At 45.1% G+C, this 12,279-nt stretch overlaps 1 protein-coding gene across 1 annotated transcript in view; it reads left to right on the top strand.

Annotated features, from left to right (window-relative positions):
• PAPPA (pappalysin 1) overlaps positions 1 to 12,279 on the top strand; it is a 268,195-nt gene that overhangs the window by 229,401 nt on the left and 26,515 nt on the right. Inside the window, exons 19-20 of the mRNA XM_062207691.1 lie at positions 2,310 to 2,419; positions 11,812 to 11,883. Coding sequence (XP_062063675.1) covers positions 2,310 to 2,419; positions 11,812 to 11,883 — 182 coding nt within the window. The remainder of the gene's footprint in view (positions 1 to 2,309; positions 2,420 to 11,811; positions 11,884 to 12,279) is intronic.

The raw sequence follows: 12,279 nt of genomic DNA, 5'->3' as shown, positions 1-12,279 counted from the left end.
GCTCACACACATTTATTCAAATTGTCACATGGCCACATCATGCATATATTGCATTCATACATGTAAATGAGCCACAATGCCTACTAGCTCTCTGCTGGCAGAACCATCAAGAGACAGGGGAAGAGGCGTGACATAGTACCCCTGCTATCTCTACTCACTGGACTTTTCCATGGTTCGAGGTGAAAGGGCAAGAAATCTATGTTGTTAGGACTGAATCACATTTCCCTCTCCCACACCCTATGTCCCATCTTGTCAGTCTGGTAATCCTGAGTGGATGATGGGTGGATGTGGCTTATGGGAGGAGAACAGGAAAAGGGAAAGCAACAGAGGGAGGCTGAGGGGGACAGAGAGAAGGAAGAGGGGAAAGCACCTGTCTCCCTAGTCCTTAGCTCACTTCCAAATGCTCCTCACATCCACCTCCCAGGCCAAACCCCTCCCTGGGAAGAACTCACTTCACTCAGGAGAGGGACTGGACCAAGGCTTTGTAAGCAGGGGAGAGGCATGGATGGGGCTTTGATGGGGCCTGGAGGTTGCATTCTGGTGTCATGCTGCCTGGGGACGCTTGCACAACAGCTTACTGGCCCTCAGGAAGTTGCTGCTGCTGCTGCTACTGCTGCTGCTGCCGCCTCCATGGCTGCCACACTCTCCGTGCCTGCCTCCCAGGAAGGAGAGGTGGGGGCCTGGTGAGATCACCACTCTGTAATGATGCCAATTATGGCTCATATATCACAACACAGCAGCCTCATCCTGAAGCCCAAGAACCCCGGCGTGGGGGAAGGGAGCCCCAAGAGGGGAGAGGCAGAGCTGGAGAAACGAAGCTCTGACTGCTGCAAGGACAACCAGTGCCCTGTGTGTTTTTTCTTTCTTTTTTTTTTTCTTTCCTTTTCCCCCTCTCTTGGGATAAGAAAGTCTTTGTTTATCTCTCAGAGGCTGCATCTTTTGTTTTTGTCTTTGCAAAAGCATTTTATCATCCCAGACCTGTCTCATCTTTGCTGCCTGAAATGCCTTTGGAACAGGTCTCACAATGAAACAAGCACCCCTGACTGCGTTTCCCAGAATGCGTAGGGATCCTTCTCATTGTCTCATCACTCATCTTTTAGTCTTTTGTCTCCTGCATTTCTGTTCTGTCCTCTGGACCTTCACCAACCTCCGCCTTTCCATCATCACCTGCTTTCCCCTATCTGCTCTCCATACAGCTCCCTTATCCATGCCTAGGCCTGCAAGTCAGAAAAAGTGGTTTTTAAGCCATGGTCCTCCTCTCACCAGCTTTGTAACCTGGGATGTGTGCCCTTTGGGTCCCTGATCTATGTAATGGGTGTGATGCCATCTGCTCACATGGCTGGACTTGCAGGGAAATGAGGTGACATGGGAAAGCCACCTGCAAAGGAAGGAAGCTCTCACCTTCTGGACTCAGTGGCCAGAAGAGGTTCTAGGCATTGTTCCTGATGGCCATCCCACCTGTGAGTCTCATAGACTGAAGATGATGATAAGGTGGCATCAGGAAGGGCACTGAATAGAATCTATACATATCTATGGCTAGTGTTTGCCAACTCTCTATGAGGTTTCAAGCACTTATTAGGTTTAGAGGTGAATAGACCATATCCTTCCCTTCTAGGGCAACACTCTGAATGTCCAGAGGAGACACAGAGGATAAGGTCAGCAGCAGAGTGAGACTCATGAGTGCCCAGCATAGATAGAGAGCAAATTCAATAGGCATCCAGAAGATAGAGGGAGCTTACTCAACTGCAGAATGGTGGGCAGGCTTCTTGAAAGAGTCCAACTGGCCATGGTAGAAAGAATAGGAGTTGATCATGGGAAGGCGGATGGCTGGGGCATGGGGGTACATGTTTCAGGAGACAGAGTGACAGTAGCAGAGCACGGAGGAGGGGAAGAGTGAGAGAGAAACGGATAGAAAACTAAGTTTACTCAATGTGATTAGACCAACAAAAGCATGAAAGTCATTATTAGTAGAGGAGATTGTCCAGGCCATGGGAGGCATTGTAGCAAAGGGTAATGTACTTTTTTTTACACTTGTAGAGAGTCTTAGAAAGATATCTGAACACAGAATGAGCGTGACAAAAGTAAGTTCAGGGACAAAAGCATGGCAGTGGGTGCCAGCTGGATTGGAAAGAGGTGAGTGGAGTTGGGGAGACCAGAGATGGCTCTACCAAGAGAACTCTTTCTTTTCCACTGTCCTGCCAAGTCCACTGGGGACCAGGGAGCAGCAGAGTCCACCCAGTGAAAGGGCAGCTTGTGGGCTTTGGGAGACTATGGAGTAAGCCAATACCTCACTCTATGCTTTCCCTCAGGGTCTGAGTGTGCCACCTCATGCCTGGATCACAACAGTGAGTCTGTCGTCCTGCCAATAAATGTGTCTGTGCGTGACATCCCCCACTGGCTGAACCCCACACGCGTGCAGGTGAGTGACCACCTTCACTAATGGGGTAGGAAATGACATTGTTGAATACTTAGTATGTCTTGATCCCAAGTTAATCCTTTTGCATTTATTACCTCATTTAACCAATTACACCTACTCTGTGGGGGTGGGGACTTGTTCACAATCATTTCTTCAATTCTTAATTATTTGATTCTTTATTTCTGCCAGGTACTGTGCTAAGTGCCTTTCACTTATTGCCTCACTACTAAAAGCTAACGACAGCCTGGGACCAAGAATACTAATGGGGCTTGTTTACAAATGGGGAACCTGAGACATTGGGATCATGGGTGTAGAGCCAGGCACAGTCCCATGTTTGCCCAAATGGAAAGGCCATGCTCATAAATATGGTGCTATTTAGCTTCTCAGATGCCCTCCTCTTGGCCTTCCATAGCCTAGGTTTTTGATATCATTCTCCATAGTGTGCCTGTTTGGTGGAAAGCAAACCATGTGTGTGATATGGGGAATCCCTATTGAATATGGAGCACCTGCTGTGTTCCTGGGCTTTGTGCCCAGCACACAGGACTATGATCAGTGATGTGAGTGAGGAACCATTGTCTGCATTCTCTAGTCATTGGCACTGTTAGAAGCTACCTGACGGACCCAGAGTGAGGACTCAAACCGAAACCTGAGTTCAAGCCTGTGTGCTTCCCATGATGCAGGAGTGGCATGCCCCTGGCCAGATGACTGTGGGGCTCCCATCTTGTGGCAGTGTGAATTTCACTAAGATTGGCTGTTCCACTTTCCTATGTGTCACTCAGCAGTCAGGGGGCCCAAAGTTGACTTGTGACTCCACTCTCGTCCTCCAGAGCAGCGTAGCTCTCGGGCCTCATGTGTGGCTCTGGGCACTGACTCCTTATGCTGGAGAAAGTAAGAGTGAGCTTCAGCTGTCGCTGTCTCTCCCCCAACCTCTCTGCCTGTGTGCTAGGAGCTTCCCTGCCATCTGACTACTTGTTGCAGATCCCACTGCGAAGGGTTGGGCGGAACCCGACTCCAGGTGTGCCGTTTCTCAGATGAGCTGAGGGTACGCTTGCAAGGGCTCACTCAGCGCTCTGGACAGAAAGACTTGGCTAGACTCCTGCCCCTCCTGGGGCACTGTGGCATTCCTCCACCCACCCCTTTCTCAGTCCTGTTTCTTTTCTTTTCCCTCGATTTCCTTGTCTCTATCCCTGTCTCTCCAACTTTACTTCCTTTTTTCCTGTCTGTTTTCACTCCCTCTCTCCTCCATCTCCTGACCTCTCTTGCAGCTTGCTCTGCCTCCCTCCCTCCATACTCACTCCCTCACTCACTCTGCACTCACTCTGCTGTGTGACTCAGACTCCCAGGTACATCCACAAGACAGGCCGGTTTCCCTAACCTCATCTTCTTCATCTGCTTTCTCCAACAACAACATGCTGTTCCCCATGCCAAACCAGACTCCCCACATGGTTCCCCCAGAGCTATCCAGGGTATGGGATGTGCTGAACACACCCAAGAGCAGGCACAGGGCCTCTCAGACTCTCTAAGCAGTTGTACATCATCAATTGCAAGCCCCTCATTGTAGGGATCAGAGAGGGAGGATATTGACCCAGGGTCATGAGGTTAGTACATCTCGACCTACCAGCTAGGTTCCTGAGCCACAGCTTCTTCCTCCCTATCACCTCCTTCCCTCTATCCATCTCAGATCCCACACACCCAAAAGCAGGTTCACACAGGGAGCACACACAGGAGACCTCTCTCACCCCAGTTCTTGGCCTGGTCCAGCTCCCATCTGAGGCCTTATCCACCCCCTGGATAAATTCCCACCCTTCCCTTGCTGAGCCCCAGGCACTAAAGAGTTCAGTTATAATTCACTGTGAAATAAATCCAGGGATTTGAAAGCCGGTGAGCCACCCTCCCCCCAGTCGCCCACCCGCTGCCTGCCCACCCCAGCCCCCACCCAGTCCCCTGGCCTCCCTGCCTTTATTGATGCCGGCCTGCCAAGAGAGCCTAACAAGGTTCAGACCTCCACCAGTCTCTGGAGGCCTCATTATCCAGGAGGAAAAAAAACGTAGAAAAAGGGAGGAGGGCGAAGGGCAGAGACTGATGATTTCCAGGAATAAGGCAGAAAAGCTGGCCTCTGCTGCACCCTTGCCCCTTGTGTGGAAAAAGCTGCAGAAACAGAGCTGCCAGTGCAGGCCTTCCCAGACCCCAAGATGCCTTCGAGAGCCCCCGGTGCTTTCTGAGGGTCCATGGGTCTGCCTCTGAGCACTGGGCAAGGTAGATGGTCAGGGAGGAGGCTCTCCTCAAACTCGTGCCACTTTTGGCATCAGGATAAGAGTGAGAGGTGACAAATGGCATTTAGTGGATACCTACAGTGGTCAGGCCCTGGGACAGGCACTTCCCATCCACCTTTCCCTCTGTGTGCACACATGCGTGCACACACACATGCATCCAATCCAATGAGGTGGGTGGGCACCAGGCTGCTCATGTTTCCAGAGAGGAAGTAGAATATTAGAGATGGACGTCACTTGCCTGAGAGGCATTCAAGGGCGACCGAGGTCAGTCTGACACCACGATTTACTTCAGCTTCCCCTGAGGCCCCTATGGAATGTAGAATAATAATAATAAAGGCAAAATGTTTTCTGATCCATCACCAGGGATGTCCTGGCAAACATTTAACCACTGGCTGCCCACAAAGAAATTCACTCCGATAGGTAGCATTTGCCAGCTTTCATGGTATAAATACTCCCCTCTGTGGCAAATTTGAAAGTGTCCAAATGGCAATCACTGGACACAAGGTTGGGAAGATGGGAAGATTCAGGCACTGCTGGCTCTCAAGAGTCTATTCAGTCTGCAGCATGTGGCCATGACAAGCTCTTTTGTAAGCATTTTAAACATCTGGACATGGATGGAGAGAATTCTGACCACATAGAAGAGTGGAGTGCCCACATAAAGGCCATGTGCCATGATTAATGCAACAAACAGTACCATCTTATTCACCATGGTATCTCCCTTCCTGTCCAGCACACAGTAGATGCTCACTAAATACTTACAGTTGCTGAGCCAGGTGACCAGCTCCCTTGCCCAACCCCCGGCACCTTCTTGCAGTATATTGTACTTCCAGCACCAGGCTGCAGTTTCCACATTTGTGAGATGAGAGATGGGCCTAGAGCAGGGATCCCAAACCTCAAATACCTCAAACCAGGCAAGTGGCATAGGTCGGTGAAACAGATCAATCATTTGTTTTGTCTATTACACACCTAACCATGTTATTACTACTATTAGTAGTCATGGTATTTCTTATAAATATTTCAGAAATATAGACTCACTGAAAAATAAAGCAACAGTGTACGTACTCCCCAACTTAAGAAATAAAATTTTACAGAGTTGAGATTCTTTTCTTTTTCTCGAGAGATAGCTTATGCTTTTGTACACTCTTGAAGCCACTACCCACATCAGGATGTGGGCTTTGTCATTTCTCTGGAGAGTCCTTCTTTCTCCTCCCTGTGGCCGGCAATGCTTCCATCACAGTGTTTTGGTCTCTGTCACTATAGATTTGTTTTTATTATTTCTGAACTCCACATAACTGGAACGATCAGGCTTAGGTCTCATGAGGCTCTTTAATTGGCGTATTTTTAACTTCCATAAAGAAAATCTCCTCTCTCTACATGCACTTTTGAAAGAGATATAGGCACAGAGAACTCGTCCTCTCGTCTAACAAGTGAGGTGATACAGACTCAGTGAGAAATGACTCGATGTTGCAGAGACTGTAGTCAATGGTAGAGACCATGAAAAATAAGATTTTTTGGCAGCTCCCACAGGAGAATGACTTTATCCAAGTGCAGCAATTTGGAACTGTGTACCTAGTCTGGTCACATTTCTCTGTTTTTTTCCCCATTGGGTAAAAGAAATTTGAAGTTTTTAAAAAATTTAAAACTATTTAAAACTTGTAAAAATGTATTTTATGAGAGAGAGAGAGAGAGAGAGAGAGAGAGAGAAAGAGTGAGCACTGGAGAGAGAGCTCACATTCACAAATGCCTGGGAGACTGACACTCGATTCAGGTCTCCCTTGTGGGTGGCAGGCACCTGGCTAGTTGAGCCATCATTTGCTGCCTGTCAGGGTATACTCACAAGAAGTTGGAATCGGGACTTGAACTCAGGCACACTGATATGGAATGTCAGTGTCCCAAGTGGCATCTTAGTGACTGTGCTAGATGCCTGCCCTAAAATGTCGTTTTTTTTAATTGGCAACTATTTTTGACTTTTGCTCGGCACTTGTATGCCATACCAAGCATTTTTGTAGGTGGTGTAAACCCAGAAGCTCTTGGGTTGCAGCTAAAAAGACTCTTCCTCCATTCTGGGTATCTAGAAGTGTGGGATAGCAGCCCAATCCTACCATCTCCTAAGAAGTGTGTCACATCTTTCCCTGGGATCCCCCTTGCTCAGAGTTGCCAGGACAGTTTCATAATAGAAATTGCAGCTTCCAGCCTCAAAACATAGGTTCTGTAGGTAGCTGCAGTCTTGACTTTTATAATGGCTTCTGAGAAAAGAATGGAAGAAGGAAAGAGAGGAAAACAGAAAGGGAAGTAATGAATTAAGGAAAAAAGGGATGGGGAATTTTCATATGAGACTAGTGTGGTATATAAGCACTGTTTGGGAGGCACCTTACCTATATGACACCTCATTTTGTCTCCTTTGCATACAAATAATGTCAATGTTATCATCATTTTAAGACAAAAAAATGCTGAGTTTGAGAGTTTGTCGCTGTCCAATTTGCATAACTAATGTAGTCGAATGAGCTAATTCTGTAGTCCATCCTACAAAGGAAGTGCCTACACATTCTGAAAAATGAACAATGGGACACATGCAGATAGCACATACAGAATTTATTCCTTGAAAACAAGGCAACAACATTCATCCATTTTCTTTTACTGTCGTGATATATCTGAGGCAGGCTAACTTTATAAAGCAAAAAGGATTATTTAGCTCACAGTTCTGGAATTTCAAGGACATGACACCTGCAACACCTGGGCTCAAGTAAGGACCTCATGGCAGATAGCAAGGGCATGTTGAAAGAGAAAGAGATCAGGTTACTAAACAGGAAACCAGGGAGGTAATGGGGCCCATAATCCTTTTGGAAGGCACATTCTCTCTTTTTTTAATAGAAAGCTTTTATTTAATAAATATAAATTTTGAAAGTACAACTTTTGGATGTTAGTGGTTGGAAGACACATTCTCAATTGAGTTCAGGACCTCTCCCCACTAGGATTCACCTGTTAAAGGTCCCATCACCACACTGAGGAGCAAGCTTCCAACACCTGAAACTTTGGGGTACAAAACACAGCCAAACCATGGCAGCAACATCATTGAAAATCCTGCCAAGTGTCTAATGGTCAGGGGTAGAAGAATTCTGGGTGGCCGTTAACTCCAGTTTATCAGATGTATCAGTGGAGATAACAAGTGCTCTTGAGGGGAAGCCCAAAGACAAAGCGAGGTGGGCAGAATCTACTGACTTCTCTCTCATTCACTCATGGGCACACTCATATATTTACTCATTTATTCATTTGTTCATTCCCTCATTCAATAAACTTTGATTATGTACCTCAAAATGGCAGGTATTCTTTGAACACTAGCAATACAAGAGGGGTACCTATGTTTATAAATAGCTTACCCAAAAGAAAGTCAATAGCTCCATTACTGATAGCAAAAGGTAAATATAGATAGATAGATAGATAGATAGATAGATAGATAGATAGATAGATTCACTTATACCGGGTCCTACAATCAAGCAAAAAGGTTGGCTCTTTGTAGAAGACATCCGGAAGGGTGTTTGATCTGGGATTCAGGACGAGGAGGTTTTCTTAAGATGCCTTCTTCTGTCTGACTCTGCCCATCTTCTCTGAGCTTCATCTTGTAGATCTCTCCCCCTGCCTGCATTTGTCACAAAGCCTGTCCATCTTTCTGAACCTTGGACTTCCCATTTGCCTAAGAGTAAGATACTTCATGTTTACACTTCAAGGGCTATCAGCCTTCCAAGCAGAGTGTGATCTTCAAAGCACAGACCTTGATTTCCAGCTGGTATAAGTTTAACTGTCACTAGCTGTGTGTACAATTTGGGGAGGGTTGTTTTAATTATCTGTGCCTCAGTTTCCTCTTATATAAAGCAGAATCAAGAACAATGTCTATATCAGAGTTTTAGAAAGGATGAAATTAGATGAAAACACTGAGCACAGACCTTGGACCTAATATTCATTTCATAGAGGGTTTAGTTCTGATGAGGATGAGGATGGTGATGATGGTGGTGATGGTAGTATAGTTCTATGATAATGAAGATAAAGAGGAAGAGAATGATAGTCACGGTGGACATGATGGTGATAGTGCTGATGGTTTTAATGATGATGGTGGTGGTGGTGGTGAAGGTTGTAGTAATGCTGTTGGGTAGTAATTTTATGCAAGACAAAAGACAGTCTATTCTTACTGACCAAGGCAGGAAATGAAAGACCTCTTACAAAGCCTGACTTGAATGAGCTCTGGCTGGGCTACATGCTTCACTGGCATCAAGAGGTACAGGCTGACATTTGAAGGACCCCATTTGGATCTCCTAAACTGTGGTGTAGACAGCCCAGCCTTTCCTTCAGCTTCCACTGCCTGTCCCTTTCCCAGTTCCTGTTGCACACAGAGAGGCCCTGTAGTGAGACAGGTGGGGTTTGCAGCCCTGAGTAGTAGTGGAAAATCCAAAAGCTTTGGAAAGATAAATAGGCTCATGCAGATGCTATAAAAGTTCTTTTCTGAATTCACATCAGGTAAGCTTCAACTGACAGATACTTGTGTGACCGTACCAAGACACTCCTACGGAGGGACTAAATTAGCTCTCAGATAAACAGAAGGGGGATGGCATCAAATCCCTGGTGTATCCTAACCTTGCTTTTTTACACTTCTTGAAACTTTACCAATGCCGTCCAATACCCCCTGGGTTTTAGCCAGGAACAAACTCAGAATCTGAAATGAAAGCCTGGTTAAAGTTTCTCAGAGAACGAAAGCAGGCAATCCTGTCTACTCTAGCCCCATGGCTGTGAAGCAGAGGGGAAGAACATAGCTTAGCTGGGAGGAAAAAATACTGAAGCTACTAACATTTCTTCATTTGTACTTTTACCATACTGTGCTCTGTGCTTCATCCTGGAGACAGACAGAGGTGTCTGAAAACCAGGACCTGCTCTCAAGAAGCTTAAAGAATCCATCCTTAACTATTTCCACGCACTTTATCTCAATGCACTATCACAACAATCCTAAGGCATCTTCAGTGCCCATTTTACACATGTGAGAGCCAAGCCTCACAGTGGAAATGTATTTAAGCAATTTCAAGTCAGGATTGCAACCACACCTGTCCTCACTCAAAGCACATAGAATGCACTGTATGCATTTTGGGGTTAGGTAGACCAGGTCAAGAGGCAATATGGACTACATAGCCAATCTCCCATTGTGAGACTGATTGGTAGATCATCAGAATACGTTCTTTGTTCAAGAGCTTTAATTTAATTCAATCTACACTAAGTTGTTCCTCTAGACATTGTGCTTGGCTTTCGAAGCCCTTCTCATGCTCTAGAAGAGAGGACAAATGAAGAAATTATTGACCATTAGTAAAATTTTCTCTTTTTTGGATATGGATCCTTTCTCTCATAAATTATTTGTTGAGCATCTTCTTTTATGCCAGGCATTGTTCTAGACATGTAGGATCCAACATGAACCAGAGCAGTGAAGAAAGACACCCAACCCAATTTTAGCCTGGAGACATTTGATTCCCTTGTCTCAAGCTCACCAAGAAACCTAACGGTTTGGCTTCTACGTCGATCTGCCCTCAGGAGGACGATGGGCTGGTCACATGGATTTCCCATGTTCTGGCCCATGTAATTGTTCATTTCTTAATTAAAATTAATCAATGGCAGTCATCCAGGGGAGCAGCCCCTCATCGTGTGGATTTGCATGACTGATCCCTTACTCAATTACTTCTCACTGCAAATCTAAGCATTGTTGTTACATTGTGTTGTGTTTCTCAAAGAAATAATTGTAACCTGGCATGAAAACCAAGGCATCTATGGAGAACAAAAAAGAAGGCTTCTAGAATTTTTGTGGTAGCCCATTCCTGACACTATTTTATCCTGCTAGTTTTATCTTCCTTCACTTATTTTTTAAAAAATACCATCCTGTTGAATTTTATGTTATGAACTGCTTTAAATCATTTCTGGAACAACTGATTGTTTCAAATCTTGGTTTCTCCACTTAACAGCTCAGGAGCTTGGGGGATTTATTCTCCTATGGCACAAGATTAATGCCTATCTCACAGAATGGCAGCAATAAATAAATAAGATATTGCATAAAGTAATTAGCACCACAAATGCACCCAATATATTTCAGTTGTCATTATCATCATCACCGGTATTACTACTAAAGGAGGCTATAAATAAGTACATATAAGCATAGCTTAAAGCTCTGCCAGAGGGGGTTGGGCAGAGCACTACTGAGGGCACAAGTCAGGAGCAGACCTTTAGAAGATAGCTTAGGAATCCCCTGGTGACTGTAGATGGATTCCATGGGTTTCACACATTTTAGCAACTTGGGACTGTTCATTTCTTAACCAAAAGGGAATTTTGTTGAGGGGGAACATACCAAGAAAAAGTTTACGAACACTCAAAAGTGTGGGTGACCTCAGGGAATTGCGAGCAGACTCGTATGGCATGGTGGCAGATGTTAGCAGGGAGAGTTCTCTGCCCCTCTAGAGTTCCCAACCAGAGGTTAGTTCATTCTTCCTCTAGCCCATTTGCTCTTAAACTGTAGCATGCACAAGAATCATCTTAGAGCCTTGGTTTTAAAGGCAGAGTCTCAGGTCTGCCCTCCAGGATTTAGACTTATTAAGTCCAAAGCAAGTCCAAGGAAACTGCTTTTTTAATGTGCTCCTGTAGGGATCTTGGTGAAAGTGGTTCTCAGCTCATGTTTTCAGAACAACCTGGTCCACACCTTTGTCCTATTTTCCTGGTGTAGATGCACACATGTATGCACACATGGTCTACATGCACACACACACACATATCCCCTAGCTTTCTTCCTTCCATCTTATCCCCAACTATACCAATGGATCAAGGAAAGAATTTTCTGAAGGATCTTTCTGATCATGTTTCCATTTCCCAATTCTGCTTTACCCCAGCCATTGTTACTGCCAGAGAAGTACAGAATCAAGACATATACAGTGAACATAAACTTTATTTTAATCATATGGCTCCTGTTATTGCAAGTAGATGGGCAAATTCTCTATGTAAATGCCAGAATGAGGTCAGAACATGGAAGATCCAAGAAGAGGGGGTGGTTGAAAGTGGTGCAACCCCAAACTCATCTGACCTCCCTCTCTCTCCATTTCTCTGCAGAGAGTTGTCTGCACTGCTGGCCTCAAGTGGTATCCTAACCCTGCTCTGATTCACTGTGTCAAAGGCTGTGAGGTGAGTCACAAAGAAACTCTACAACTTCCTAGAAGCGATATTACCGTTATTATTTTTATTGTCATATTAATGGTGGTTACCATTTACTGTATCTACTAAATGTTATATATATATATGTATGTACATATATATATATATATACACACACACACACACAACTTCCCAGAAAAAGATCAACTATCCTATTTTACAGATGAACAAATTGAGTTAAAGAGATATGAAGAAGCATACTCAAAAATGTATCTATTAGGTAACAGTTGGGATTCCAAGCCAGGCTTCTCTGGCTGCAAACCTGTGCTGTACATAATATTGGATCTCCAAGAAGAAAGAGGGAGGTGGGGAGGCTGTATTGATTTAACACCTATCATATGCCAAGAATTTTACCAGCATCATCAC

Source organism: Lepus europaeus, chromosome 12 (genome assembly GCF_033115175.1).
Source record: "Lepus europaeus isolate LE1 chromosome 12, mLepTim1.pri, whole genome shotgun sequence".
Lineage (NCBI taxonomy): Eukaryota > Metazoa > Chordata > Mammalia > Lagomorpha > Leporidae > Lepus > Lepus europaeus.
The sequence above is the reverse complement of the archived record's forward strand: the minus strand, read 5'-3'. Positions and strand labels throughout refer to the sequence as shown.